Source organism: Cavia porcellus, unplaced genomic scaffold (genome assembly GCF_034190915.1).
Source record: "Cavia porcellus strain 051 isolate PalLab524CR breed Dunkin Hartley unplaced genomic scaffold, mCavPor4.1 scaffold_7, whole genome shotgun sequence".
Classification (NCBI taxonomy): Eukaryota; Metazoa; Chordata; class Mammalia; order Rodentia; family Caviidae; genus Cavia; species Cavia porcellus.
This window is the reverse complement of record NW_026947490.1, coordinates 64,505,487-64,519,844: the sequence shown is the minus strand read 5'-3', so window position 1 is coordinate 64,519,844 and position 14,358 is coordinate 64,505,487. Positions and strand designations below refer to the sequence as shown.

General features: G+C 43.0%; 1 protein-coding gene across 2 annotated transcripts in view; it reads left to right on the top strand.

Moving 5' to 3' along the window:
* Dhtkd1 (dehydrogenase E1 and transketolase domain containing 1) overlaps positions 1 to 14,358 on the top strand; it is a 46,186-nt gene that overhangs the window by 2,233 nt on the left and 29,595 nt on the right. For both annotated transcript variants that reach the window (XR_010048861.1, XM_063253728.1), the window contains exons 2-5: positions 6,623 to 6,778; positions 10,221 to 10,432; positions 11,313 to 11,507; positions 13,752 to 14,021. Coding sequence is in view for 1 of the 2 variants with exons in the window: in XM_063253728.1 (XP_063109798.1) it covers positions 6,623 to 6,778; positions 10,221 to 10,432; positions 11,313 to 11,507; positions 13,752 to 14,021 (833 nt within the window). In the remaining variant the exon portion in view is untranslated. The remainder of the gene's footprint in view (positions 1 to 6,622; positions 6,779 to 10,220; positions 10,433 to 11,312; positions 11,508 to 13,751; positions 14,022 to 14,358) is intronic.

Genomic DNA, 14,358 nt, shown 5'->3' with positions numbered 1-14,358 from the left:
GTGAACTTAGTCTGTTGTGAGCTTCTAGGTTTCCTCAGAAAACTTAATATTGAATTAGAACTGCAGATGCGGACTCCAGTCTTGCTTGGTCCTGGAAAGGAAGAATGAAATCTTGCTGGAAACAGTTGCCTATGGCAGGATCTGGCTTAAAGAATTTTGTTGCTAAGAATAAGATCTTTATTTTCATTTTCCTTATTTTTTGAATAGCAAATGGAATAAAGTTTGCAGATCACTGTTTCATGTAGATCTGTGAAGTTTTTTTCTATTTCAGACAATTTTGTCAGGACTTTGTTTCGTGTGTGGTACTAGAGGTTGAATTTAGTGCCCATGTACTGAGCTGCATCCCTAATCTTTTTTTTTTTTTTTTTTTTTTTTTTTTTGTCTTTTTCGTTTTTATCGGTACCGGGGATCGAACTCATGACCGCCTGCTTGCAAGGCAGGTGCTTATGCTGCTGAGCTAAATCCCCAGCCCCTTTTTTTTTAAATTTTGAAAAAGGATCTCTCTCAGTCTGTCAATTGCCAGCCCAGTCTGAGCTTGAAGTTGTGATCCTCCTGCCTCAGTCTCCTAGAGTGCTGGGATTACAGGCATGTTCCATGATCAGAAGTCTTTGGGTAGATTATTAATTACCTCCTACTAGGCTGTGTGGGAGAAAAAGAGAGGACTGTTGTATATAACTTGGTCATTATCTATCTGTGCCAGGAGGGAGACTGGAGAGCTTTGTCTTCTTCTAGAGAGACCATGTTCTAGCTGAAAATCATCCTGAGAGAAGAATAAATTTGATCTTGAAAAAACAGTTACACTGCTCCACGCTCTACCCTTTTGTTCTCTACAAGTTGTTCACCTCCTTTTTCCTCTGGATCCAGCTCAAAGTCATCATCTCTGGACTTTGTGCCATCTCCTTTCCCAGGCTGGCTGAGGCTAGGCAGGTCTGGAACTATGTGAACTGCCACCCACTCCATGTACACACGTTCATTACACAGAGTAAATGATCACTCATCCTTAGAGTGAGGAATGGAGAGCAGTCACAGGCTCGAACCCCACACCAAAACCTGTTAGGAAGAAATGGCGGTGGCTGTTTGATGTGACCATGTTCTGTGCTCATTAGTTCACTTGGTTCCCTAACTCTACCTTCCATCTGCCTCCCTGCCGTGGTCTCATGGATTTTTTCATATCTGTCATCTTCTGTGGTCACAGCTGACGTGGCCGTGGAGGGTGTGACCTCCTTCAAGCCTACATCTTTCATGACCTGATTTAATTTTATTTATTTATTTTTGGTACTGGGAGTCAAACTCAGGACCTTGTGCTTGCCAGGCAGGCTCTTGTGCCACTGAGCTGTATCCTTGGCCCGACCTGCTTTATTTTGAAAAGGTTACGAGCTTGAAAGTTACCTCAGGGATCATCCATCAGTTAGAGTTTTTGTTTGGTTTGGTTTTTCTGGCCAGAGTTGAGATTTCTTTGGCAGTGATATTTTCTCCTAAACGTCATAGATCTGCAGTGTTCATCAGTGGTCATTCATAAAAACAAGTTGCCACTATCAAAGAGCTTACCTAGAAAGATGTTAAGCCTGAAAAGTGAGCTCTTGTATTTTCTTGTCTTGCTTCCTAACTTTAAAGGTGTTTCCCTTGAGACTGTCTGAATTGTGGGCTGTAGTACAGAGTCAGCACCCTTTGTTATCTGGGGCCACGCTAGCTCCCACTGTCTAAATGTACCCCATAGCAGGTGATTGTACCCGAAGAAGGGGTGAATCTTCTTGGCCTCTCCAGAACCACTTCTTTTGGCTTTTATTTCTCAGTACTAGGAATTGAACTCAAGGCCTGGTATATGTTGAACAGGTAACCTGCAATGGAGCTACACCCCAGCCCCAGGTCCTCCTCCCCTAAGTGCTCTGAATTTTTCTGTGTTGCCCAGAGATCCCAGATAGAATCCCTCCTGGGAGCAGAGCTGAATTCCCTCCACCCCCACTTGCTGATTCGGTAGCTGCACCTTGACCTCATCATTCTTATTAGCAAATAGAAACAGCCTTTTCTATGTGTAATGCATTTGCGACATTTAGTTACATTTGAATTTTGCATGCAGAACCCTAAGACTAACTATTAAGGGAGGAAGCCTTCACATATTGTACAATTCACTGTTACTCTACTTGTTGCTGAGGAAGACAATCAAGACTTTCTGGTTTTTCTTTAAATTCTGCATATGTATGTGCTCATAGTCCATTCTAATTAGAGTAAGTTTTCTGAGCCAGAGACACGGTTGGAGAGGCTCTAGCTTTCTTTTTGCCATGTACCACTTGCCAGGAAGGACACCATATTGGACAAGAGGAAGACTGAGTTGGTGTGATGGATCATGAATGTAACTTTTTGGTGTTGGGGTAGTAGTCAAGGGACAGACTCTGCTGGGAATGAATGCATCAGAAGTGACACAGTGAGACAGGGTCATGGGGTCTCCCTACTCTTCTTTGCCCGTCATTGGTCTTCTATGTGTCTATGTTTCTCTTGGCTAAAATCAGTTTCTCCCTAGGATGCCCATAACACTCACTAAACCTTCCCTCTTATTAAGGCTTTAAATAAATATTGGCTTTGCTTTCTGTAACCTTTTGGTTTCACCAGTTAAAAAATTGACCCATGTTAAGTGTTCTTTGCAGCTAGGTATTAATAATAGCTTGTACTTTAATCTATAAACCTCAGTTGCCAAGTAACCTTGAATCTTTTTTCTTTTGATGAGCATGATTGACCTCAGGTCTTTGTGCATTAAATTTGAATTTATTGATCAAAAATCTCAACTTGTATGGAGGTGGGGGTATAGCTTAGTGGCAGAGCAATTACCTAGCCTGTGCAAGCCCCTGGGTAGTATCCCCATCACTGCAAAAAAAGGTAGCAATAATAAATACGTGGGAGGCTGAGGCAGGAGGATTTCAAGGTTCAATCCAGGCTGGGAAATTTAGTGAATACCTGTCTCAAAATTCAAAAAAGTAAAAAGGGCTGAGGATGTAGCTTGGTACTTCCTGGGTTCAGTACCCACGACAGCCAACAAGAAATATAAACTAAAAATAAGTAAATTAAAATTCAAGTGGGTTTAGGAATGGTGATTTACAGGTATGAGTTTCATCATACAAGATTTGGGATGTGTGTTACGAAGAAAAATGGCAGAGCTTACAGCCTCCTGGAAGATACCTCAGAAGCTATCAGATGCAGATGCTGGTTAGAATGGTGATGGCTGCTTCCCTGAGCCAAGGCGGCTGAAGTGAGACCAGAAAGTTGTCACATGTTGGAAATAATAAGATCCCTTACTGGAGTCAGGGGGGAAAGAGATGAAAACGTGAATGCAGTAGAGATTTTGGAAAATATGGATAGTTCTGAAACACAGATGCAGATTAAAATGGGCTAAAGACATTAGCCCCTATTCTTTTTTTCTTTTTGATTTTTTTTTTTTTTTTTTTTTTTTTGAGATACAGTGTTGCCATATAATGCAGGCTGGCTTCAAACTCATGGTGATCCTTCTGCCTCAGGCTCTTGAGTGCTGGGTTTACCCGTCATTGGTGCATACCCATTACAGGTATGCACCCCCGTGCCTAGCTCTTCTGTCTTTTTTTAAAAAACAGGATTGCATGTTTTCCCACATTGGGCTTAAATTCCAAAGCCCAAGGGATTCTTCTGATTCAGCCTTCCAATTAGCAGGGACTAAACCTAGGGCCTTCCATATGCCAGGCAAGTGCTCTGTTACTGAGCTACATCCCCAACCCTTTCTATGCCTTTTTAAAAAATACCTTAATGAGAGCTGGTTCCCTGGTCCCTTTTGCTAGGCTTGGGACTGCCATTTTCAACTTTTGTTGTGTTATAATGGACAGAGCAACAAATTGAAGACAAGCACACTTGAGTTCAAATTCCAGCCTTCCCCTCCTCTTCCTCTTCCTCCTTTTCTTCTTCTTCTTCTTCTTCTTCTTCTTCTTCTTCTTCTTCTTCTTCTTCTTCTGCTGCTGCTGCTGCTGCTGCTGCTGCTGCTGCTGCTGCTGCTTCTTTTTTTGACCACTTTGGTAAGACATCTTCTCTCTTTGGACCTCAGCTTGCCCTTATGCAGATAAAGACATTTATTGAGAGCTGTTGAAATGGTGAAGTACGACAATGTGTGTGAAAGAATCCAGCCTGAATATTAGTGCTCAATAAATGCTCTGTATCATTTATTATTGCTTCATGAAGCAGACTCATCTACCTTGGCGATGATTTAAGAAAGAGTAAGGGGAAACCCTGAAAGAATCAGAATGAGCTTCCTGTTTACAGTTTTGTTGTTGTTGTTTTAGTTTCTAAGGAGCATATCCAATGAAATAGATTTCTTTTCAGAAGCTGTCACGCTTGAGACGGGAGGGGACAGTGTGATAAAAGGTGAACATCCCTGCTTGGGCTGGGTGTGAGTTTGCACCTCAGGATGCTCTGGTGCTGTCATCTGGCCTGTGCTGAGGTTGCCTGTTAAACCCCTGAGGTACAGCTGGGACAGCCAGCTCACTTTAATAGAACTGTGAGAGATCCAGTTGTGAAGTTACCATGCTCACAAGTCTCTAAAATCTTCAGAAATGCTCAGTGCTCCCTGTTACTTTAAGCTGCAGCCTTGAATGCAAATTAACTGTCCTGTGGAATTTTTTTTTTTTTTTTTTGTCTTTTTTCATTTTTATCGGTACCAGGGATTGAACTCACAACTGCCTGCTTGCAAGGCAGGCGCTTATGCCGCTGAGCTAAATCCCCAGCCCCCTGTGGAATATTTTGAGGGGAGGCTGTTTATGACCAGGTGATCAAAAATAACTACACTGACTTTTCATGGAAATATCAATTTAGTTATTTGGCAGTCAACTTTCATGCCAGCTAACAAGAGCACTTTTCTTCCTGAAAACAAAAACTATTTAGAGACTCCCCCAACCACCACCACATTTGCTTGTAGCTGAGAATAAAGTAATTGATGTTAGCAGGTATTTCTAGCATAGGTTTTTAAAAACATGTTTGCAATAGTTGGGTTATTTTGGTCAGAAGCAAAAGAAACCAATTTTGGCTATTTTAAGCAAACTAGGGAAGCCAGGCATGGTGGTACATGCCCCTCATCCCAGCACTCAGGAGACTGAGGCTGTGGGTTTAAGGCCACCCTGGGCTACACTGTGAGACCTTGTCTTAGAAAACAAACAAAACAAAAAAACAAACAAACAGGGATTTTATTTTGAAAGACACAAGGGTATGTCCTCCATCAGAGGGATATGCCGACCAGCCAAGACCCAAGTGGGAAGTAAATCAGAGGTAACTGACGTAAATGTAACGCACCCAGCTAACTGCTATGTGGAGGCAAACCTGTCCCATCCACATTCCTATGTCTCTTTGCTTATGCTACGGCAGGCATAGGATGCAAACCCAAGCACATGTGTGGCTCTGAAATAATTGCATGGCATGATTTGTTCATAAAATAGGTGCAATTTTGAAATATGCTGTTTGTGGGGGGAGGGGTTTCTGAAATACACAAATTTTTTAATTGCTCAAAAACTGTGTACCCTCAATAGAAGATCTGTTGATTTTTAGGGTTTTGTGGTGAGTTTGTGGAATAGCCTGAATAGACTGAAAGTTCATTGAGTGTGAGCATAAAGAACTTTTTTTAAAATGTTAAGACGTTCATATGGAAAAGAAAAGAAAAACACCTTTGGGGGCCAATATAAAATGGACTAAGATGCTAGGAATATATATCCTGGCTTATTCATCTTGAGGACACCCACAAGTCTGCATAAAACCCCCCATCCCTATCCATAACCTTCCTGTCTTCAGGGCCTTCACTGTGTGCTGTGTGTGTGATTTGTTTTTTTGAGGCTGGGTCTCACTGTGTAACTCAGGGTGAGTCCACCATGTAGAGCAGGCTGGCCTTGAGCTTGTGGCAGTCCCCATGCCCCAGCACCCCAAGTGTTGAGATTACGGAGTGCTGGGATTACAGGCATGTGCCTCTATGCCTGGCCTTGTATGGACACATTTGAAATTCTGCCTAACAAACCTCTTTATGCTGCTCAAAAAATAAATAAATGCTGGAATCATTTTCATTGACAAAATGATGAATCAAATTCATCGACACCCCACCCACCCCCCTGTTTAAGGGGGTCACTTATCTTTGGCTTTCTGGGGAAATTTCTTTTCATTATGTGAGTGATGAAAAACTACAGAACTTACCTAGCCTACAGTTTTATAAAATAACTGCACCTGGAGTCTTTAAGAAATAGGGTAATGTAGCATTGATTTTGTAGTTTTACCTATTTCTATTTTTTAATGGAAGATATAAAATTATCTCATAATAAAGAGGACGGCAGGTGTCATCTCAGCATTTTAACAGTAATTTTCAGTGTTGGGTGTTGCCTTTTAATATTTTTTCATGCTTATTTGTGGTCTTCTCTCTTCTGTTTTTTGTGCATATTTGTTCACAGATGATGGCTGTCATGAGATAAATTTAACAAGAGGTTTGTTTACCGCATTCTAATGGTTTTTAATCTGAAAAGCCTGCCAGAGGGGCGCCTGGCCTGTGCTACTGTGTAAGGCTGCAGTGTCTTTGGAAGTTGGTTTTTGTAGTCTGTGGACATCTCCTCACCGGTACCCTTTCTTTCCCTCCATTTAGTTGATCATGGCCTTGCCAGGTTGGTGACAGCCTACTGTGAGCATGGTCACAAAGCTGCGGAAATCAACCCCCTCCTCGCTGGACACGCCCCGCTGGACAGCGTGCCTGAGATCCAGGCCCTGGTGCAGAGCCTGCAGGGCCCCTTCCGCACCTCAGGTAAGGGGGCCTCGTGGGGGAGACCTGCCCACTGGGGACTGGGAGAACCTGGGTCCCCTGGAGGCCGAGACAAGTCCTAAGGTCCTGGAATGTTCTGAAAGGATCGGTTTCCTCGGCATTCAAAGCATGTCAAACACCTGTTCTGTGCTACCTGCTTTACACGTATTACGTCAAATCCTTTTCACAAGCACCCTAAAGATAGTTGTCATCTCTGTTTTACAGAATAGGGAAATAGACTCAGAACGTAAGGAACTCGTGGCTGCCAAGAGGCAGCTGTAGGGCGATGCCCCAACTCTTGCTTCCACCCCAAAGCTGTACCTGCTCATCTGATTTTTCTTTCCTAGCCAAGGATCTTGAGGTCCTCCTCCTGTTTATTTACTGTGGTGCTGAGGGTAGGGGCAGGCACTCTACTGCTGAGCCACAGGTGACTTCTAGTCACCAGGTGACCACTAGTAATGTTCCAGGACATTTCATCACTCCGAGAGGAAACCCTATACTCATGAAGCAGTCACCCCTCATTCTGCTGCCCACCCCTGCAATCCACTTCTTATCCCTGTAGATTTGCCTGTTGTGGACATTTCACAGCATTGAAATCATGTAGCATGTGGCCTTTTGTGTCTGACTTCTTTCACTCTGTGAAATGTTTTCAGGGTTCTCCGGGGTTGTAGCGCGAATCGGTCCATCCTTGATTGGCTGAGTAATATTCTCCTTCATGTCTGTATCAGTTTGTTTGTTCCTTTATCCAGTGATCGGCATGTGAGATCTTAGTTCATTTTTTCTTCATAACCACTCCCTGAGGCACCTTGATTGTTCCCACTTTACAGATTAAAAGTGAGACAGAAAGAGGTTGTACAACATGCAAAGCTTTGTTGTTGTTGTTGTACTAGGGGTTGACTCCAGGGCCTTCCCACTGAGCTGCATCTTCACACCTTTTTAAAATTTTTCATTTTGAGACAAGGTGTCACTAGGATGCTTTATAGCCTAGGCTCAAACTTTCAGTCCTTCTGCCTCAGCCTCCCAGAATGCTGGTGTCACGGGTGTGTGTCACTGCTGCTGGCTACAAAGCAGCTTTTGTGAGTTGAACAGTCAACCAGTATTACATTTTTTTCTTTGGTACCAAGAATCAAACTCAGGACGCTGTGCTTGTGAGGCAGGTGCTTATGCCACTGAACTATATCCCTGGCTCTTAATCAGTATTAAAATTTAAATACATTATTTTAAGAGGCCATTAGCAACATAAAGTAAATATTTTGTTTAACTATAGTTGTAGGAGTGAGCGAATGACCAATGCCCTAAACAAACTTCCTCTCTTTGCCTGGCATTCAAGAACATTTGCTTTACTTTAGAATGTGGCTCACACCTGTAATCCCAGCACTTGAGAGGCTGAGGCAGGAGGATCATTGCCAGTTTGAGACCAGCCTGGGTTACAAAGTGAGTTCAAGGCCAGCTCGAACTGCTTCGGGAGACCCTGCCTCAAAAAAAGACAATAAATAAAAACAAAATAAAATAAAATGCTGCTTTGCTATAAATCCATGTTTAACTTCACCTTAAGATGAACCACTCCTTAATTTATATTGCATTATAGATATCAGTAAGATGAAAATGTTGGCACATACAGGCGGGATGTGTAAGTTACAGCTATAAGGCAAATATAAGATAGGTGTTAAATTTTACTATTATTATCTCTTTTTTTTGGTGGTGGTGATAGTGGTGGTGCTAGGGATGGGTCTATCTCTACCAATTTTGAACTGGGTGTGGTACTGCATGCCTGTAATCCCAGCACTTGGGAGGGGAGGCTGAGCAGGAGGATCACCATGAGTTTGAGGCCAGCCTGGCTTACCCAGTAGATTCAAGGTCAGCCTGAGCTGCATAGCAAGACCGTTTTGAAAAAAAAAATTGCGACAATCTTGGGAAGTTTTTCTAGGCTGGTCTCCAGCTAGTGGTCCTCTTGCTTCAGCTTCCCAAACAGCTGGATTACAAGAGTCTACCACTGTGTTTGGCTTTTGCTTTATTTTTTTGTTTTTTGTTATTGGTGCTAAGGCTCAAATTCGGGGCACTGCCCACATAGGCAGAATCTTTGCCACTAGTTTAAAGCCCAATCCAAAAACAGGCATAAGGGTCACTCGAGAGATGCAAATTAAAACAACACTGAGTTCTGTCTCACTCCTGAAAGAATGGCCAGGATCAAAAAAAACTACCAATAATGAATGCTGGAGGGGATTTGAGGAAAAAGGACACCGTCTCCACCGTTGGTGGGAGTGCAGACTGGTGGAATCGCTGTGGAAGTCAGTGTGCAGGTTCCTCAAAAAACTAGGACTAGAGGTCCCATTAGACCCAGCTATTCCCCTTCTAGATGTCTTCCCAGAAGAATTAAAAACATTATACTGTAATAATATATGTATAGGCATGTTTATAGCGGCACAATTTGTAATAGCCAGATCATGGAAACAACCCAAATGCCCATCTCCTGAGATATGGGTAAAAAAGGTTTTTTTTTTTTTTTTTTAAATAATGGAGTACTACTCAGCCATAAGGAAGGATAAATTTGAGACTTTTATAGGTAAAAGTATGCGACTCTAGACTGTACTCATAATTAAAATACATCAGACCCACATGTGTAAACATCATATTGTCTCACTAGTGAGAGAAACTGAATGAGTTAATAAAATCTAAAATGTACAATACAGATTGTGAATTGGGAGGAAATTGTTCAAAAGCAAAGAGAAACTGCAGTGGGGGAAAGGGGAAGAAGGAAAAGAAAAAGGAAAGAATATATACATACACACACAAGAGAGTTAAGATACTTATACAGCTAATTTTTCATAGTTCATTGAAAAGAAAGATTTGAGCTAATACTGTTTGGACAATCTTTCATGCCTATATCTTATCCTCTGAGTAACTACTTTGAAGATAACAATATACAGTGTATTAGTTCTTGTTACTTTCCTACTAGCCTGTTTTGAAATTGTTTTATTATTTTTATTTTTTAATTTTTTCCTTTTTTTTTTAAAGGCTCTACCACTGAGCCACATCCCACAAGGCTTCAAAGTCTAGTGTGAAATTACTATAGCATCAAAATTTGGAAAAAGCAGCAGGATTGTGTCTTTGTGAAGAAGGTGTTTTTTCCTCTCCTTATTTTACTGGTTTATAGCCTTTAATAATATTTTTAGTTTTGCCTTTAGAAAAAAATGTAAACAGGACCGAGGTTTGAGCTCAGAGATACAGTACTTTTGTATAGGAAAGAGGCCCTGGGTTCCATCCCTAGGACAGAGGGAAGGAAGGAAGGGAGAGAAGGAGAGAGGGAGGAAAATAAAGAATTGTTGATAATAACTCAGGTCGTTAACAGTGAAGTGCTCTGAATCGAAGGAATTGTAGGATTTTGGTGCGCGGCAGAATTATTTCTTTAAAATCTTTAAAATGACGTCCCCCCTTCTGTGTCCAGGATTACTGGACATGGGGAAGGAGGAGGCCTCTCTGGAGGAAGTGTTAGCCTACCTCGGCCAGATCTACTGTGGACCGATCGCTATTGAAACTGCTCAGCTTCAGAGCCAGGAGGAGAAAGACTGGTTTGCCAGGCGGTTTGAGGAGCTGAAAAAGGAGACCTTTACCCTAGAAGAGCGGAAGCACCTATCAAAGCTAATGCTGGAATCTCAGGTATAAAAGTAGCAGCTACTGTCAGTGGGACAGATCAACTCATCTCCAACAAAAGTTCTGTATACAGCTGTTGAGAAGAGGAAGTTAAGGCACTGACTCTGAGGTTAGGGCCCTCTCTCTTGCCCTGCTGCTCCAACAGACAGTGTAACACATACCACTGTATCTAAATAAAAACAGAGCGGATCGCCAGACATTTGAGCCACTGGTTCTCCTGAGTCGAGGTGCTTTTGCGGAATGCGATGGTGCTCACCTATAATCCCAGCACTCTGGGAGGCTGAGGCAGGAGGATCACAAATTCCACCCCAGCGCGGACGATTTAGAGACTCAGCAAGATGCTATTTCAAAATTAAAAATACAAAAAAAGGACTAGGGATGTAGCTTAGCGTGAAGGCCCTGGACGGGAAACAAAAAAAGACAAAGTCTGTAGTAATTTACTTCTTTTCGTTTTCCAAAGTGTTCAAAATACTATGCAGTAATGGAAGATGCTCTCAACACAGATTAGTGGGACCACATTCTGCCAGGGCCGTGGAAGCAGAGCAGCCACGTCAGGACAAGCAGGCTCTTTCCAGTGGTTTGGGCAGTTCAGTAGTGAGCCACCCTGACGAAGTAACACTGCAGGTTGGCTGAAGCCAGGACTGGGCTACAGCACACTCCGCAGGGGCCCTTGTGGGGTGTGTGGCTCCCCTAATCTGGTCCTTCCCCGGCCTGGCCGCTGCTGCTCCTGTGCCCTGGTCAGAGCCCCCCTAGGTCGCTCCAGTCTCCCGGGGATGCACGCCCTGGGGTAATGTGGGTCTCCTGATGGCACACACAAACCATCTGCCCTTCACCTGAGCCTCTGGCCCTCTGCTGGCACTGATCCGTCTGTCGGGATGTCCCACAGGAATTTGACCACTTTCTGGCCACCAAGTTTGCCACTGTGAAGCGGTATGGAGGCGAAGGAGCCGAAAGCATGATGGGTTTCTTCCACGAGCTGCTGAAGATGGCCGCGTACAGCGGGGTCACCGACGTGGTCATCGGGATGCCCCACCGAGGGAGGCTGAATTTGCTGACAGGCCTTCTTCACTTGCCTCCAGAGGTAAGGGTCCTTGCAGTGCTATCGCCAGCGCACTGTACAACCCACCATAGCACGGTAAGACTGATAGAGGTGTTTCCTGGAGATACTTTTGTAAATGGGTGGAAATTAGTGCTGACAGAGAGAAGTGGTACTGGGATTAACTTTTTGTACATTTTTTTTTTTTTTTTTTTTTTTTGAGAGAGTCTCACTATTTAGTTCAGGCTGGCCTTAAACTTGCTGTGTAACCCATGCTGGCCTCAACCTTGCAGAGATCCTCCTGCCTCAGCCTCCCAAGTGCTGGGATTATAGCCATGCAACACCATGCGCAGCTGTACTGTACATTCTTATATAGATTTTTCTTCCTCTTACGGAAGTTAAAGTTTGGTTTGTTTCCTTAAGAATGAGGTAAAGAGACCTGAGTTATGTTCTTTACAACATGTTTTCTCATTTAATACCAATTGTTCAAATAACACAAAGATTTGCCCAATTTTATACAGTTTTACCTTGTAAGAAGCCATGGATCCATTATTTGCTTAGTGTAGAGTTAATAGATTGTACTAAAAGCAATAACACATTGTTATCTCGAGACCACCAAGGTCTGTGGATGTAGCTCCCTGGTGAAGCACTTGCCTAGCATGTGCAGGGCCTGGGTTCAATCCCAGCAGAGGGAAAGTGGTGGGGGAGATCCACAGTGTTTATAAGTAGTTGGATCTTGGTTTCCTGTTGTTCCAGTCCAGCTGTTTTGTAAATCACAAAAGGCAAGAATGAAGGTTTTGTGTCGGGCAACATCATAGAGATCTGATATGTGATCCATTTTGCACATATTAATGTTATTACTGTTCTAGGACAGGAGATTAAAAATAAGTATAAATGTAGGTACAGTGAACCCAGCCTGGGTTACTCGGTGAGTTCAAAGCCAGCCTGAACTACACAGGGAATTCGGGGAACAATACACATATTAGCATGAAGGCTTAGAAAACGCACGCGGGGTCCCATGGGTGTGAGTCCCAGCTTCTTGGAATGCTGGGGGAAAGGGATTGCTTGAGTCCAGGAGTTCTAGGTCAGCCTGGGCGATATAGCAAGTTCCTGTCCCTACACACACACGCACACATGTGCACACATGTACATGTACACTGGCACATGTGTATTCACACATAGTGTCAAGCCTCTGGTCCAGACTCACCAGTTCTCCTCATACCTTAGTTGTTCTGATATTATTACACTGATAAACAGCTTTTAAAAGACAAGTACCTTGGAAAAGGTAGAATATGAGACTAAAAAGATTTCAGAGAGACTATGTCTAAAGAAATGCCGTAATTCTTAGACAGGAAATTACAATCCTAAAATTTCCCAGATAAAACATGCAGAAATGATTATAAATTATCGTATTTGTGAGGAATGTGTGCCTGCACTGTGCAAGAATACATATAGATGTATCCACCTATACATCTATATGTATACATGTATAGATAAGTTAATAAAAAGTTTTTGGAAGCTAAAGAAAAGTTCAGATCAAAGTTTGGATACTTTAGAATAACATGGGGAGTTTAGTAAATACCTTGGTATTATTTACTAGCTCAAGACTTTGACGTTTTATTTATTTGTTCATTTTCAAAATGGGTCACGCCTACGTGGTAGAAGACAGAGAGAAGCCGGTGGATGTATGCAGGGAGATCTTGCGAGTTGGATGATGGAGGCTTTACATCTTGTCCCATGGACATCTGAGCAGTGTCCATCATCCTGTCTCTACATGAGATTGCTTTCCATCCTGTTGGAGTCCTCCCCACCTTCATCAACCTAAAGCAAAGGACTTTTGGCAAATATATTCTGACAGGTGTATTTTTATGAAGTTGCTTAAGTTAGGCATGGTGGTGCACACCTGTACCCCAGACCAGATTAGGGAGGCTGAGGAGGAGGATCACTATGAATTCGAGGCCAGCCGGGGTTACACAGGAGTTCAAAGCCAGTTTGAACTACACAGGAAGACTCTGTCTCAGAAAATAAAAGTTTCTTAGATTACTGCAAGGCAGAGGTTACTTACCATTTGCCTCAGATTAGACCCTTCTTAAAATTTTAGCACTTCATTGGATCCTGAAACTTTCTCAACAGTTCAAAGAAACCTAGCAGTTAGACGGCTGTGCCTATCTTTAACTAGCGTATGTTTGTAATAATTGTAAAAATGTTTATATAGCATTTATTTTTGTGTATTATTTAAGCTAACCACCTTTTCCTTAGCTAATTAACTTGTATGTTTACTCCTACTAGCTGATGTTCCGGAAAATGCAAGGCTTAAGCGAATTTCCAGAGCATTCCTTGGCCACTGGAGACGTCCTGTCTCACCTGACCTCCTCTGTGGACCTGGACTTTGGTGCCCACAGTCCCCTCCACGTGACAGTGCTGCCTAATCCCTCCCATCTTGAAGCTGTTAACCCCGTGGCCGTTGGGAAAACCCGGGGCAGGCAGCAGTCTCGCCAGGACGGGGACTATTCTGTAGATGGCTCTGGCCGGCCTGGGGACAGAGTCATTTGCCTGCAGGTACTTGAGATTTCAAGAAAGGAGATGAGAGGTTGGGAAAAACAGGAGGAAAGAGCACCTGGGTTCGTACATCTGATGGGAGATGACAGACACGTAAGAGGAAAGGAAAAGATGATTCGGGGAAAAGATGATTCTGAGGTGCTTTTAAAAGTTCAGAGCAGACACAACCTCTGCCTCAAAGCAAGTGTCTTTAGCCAGGGGTTCCCATGTATTTTTCCTTTCTTGGTTTGTGAATTACTTGATGAGTATCAACTGCTGTAGCTTCTCCTTTAAAAGGACAGCTGTGCCTTTTGCTGTGCTGAAAGTTTGCAATTCAATGTAATCACGTTTATTGGTT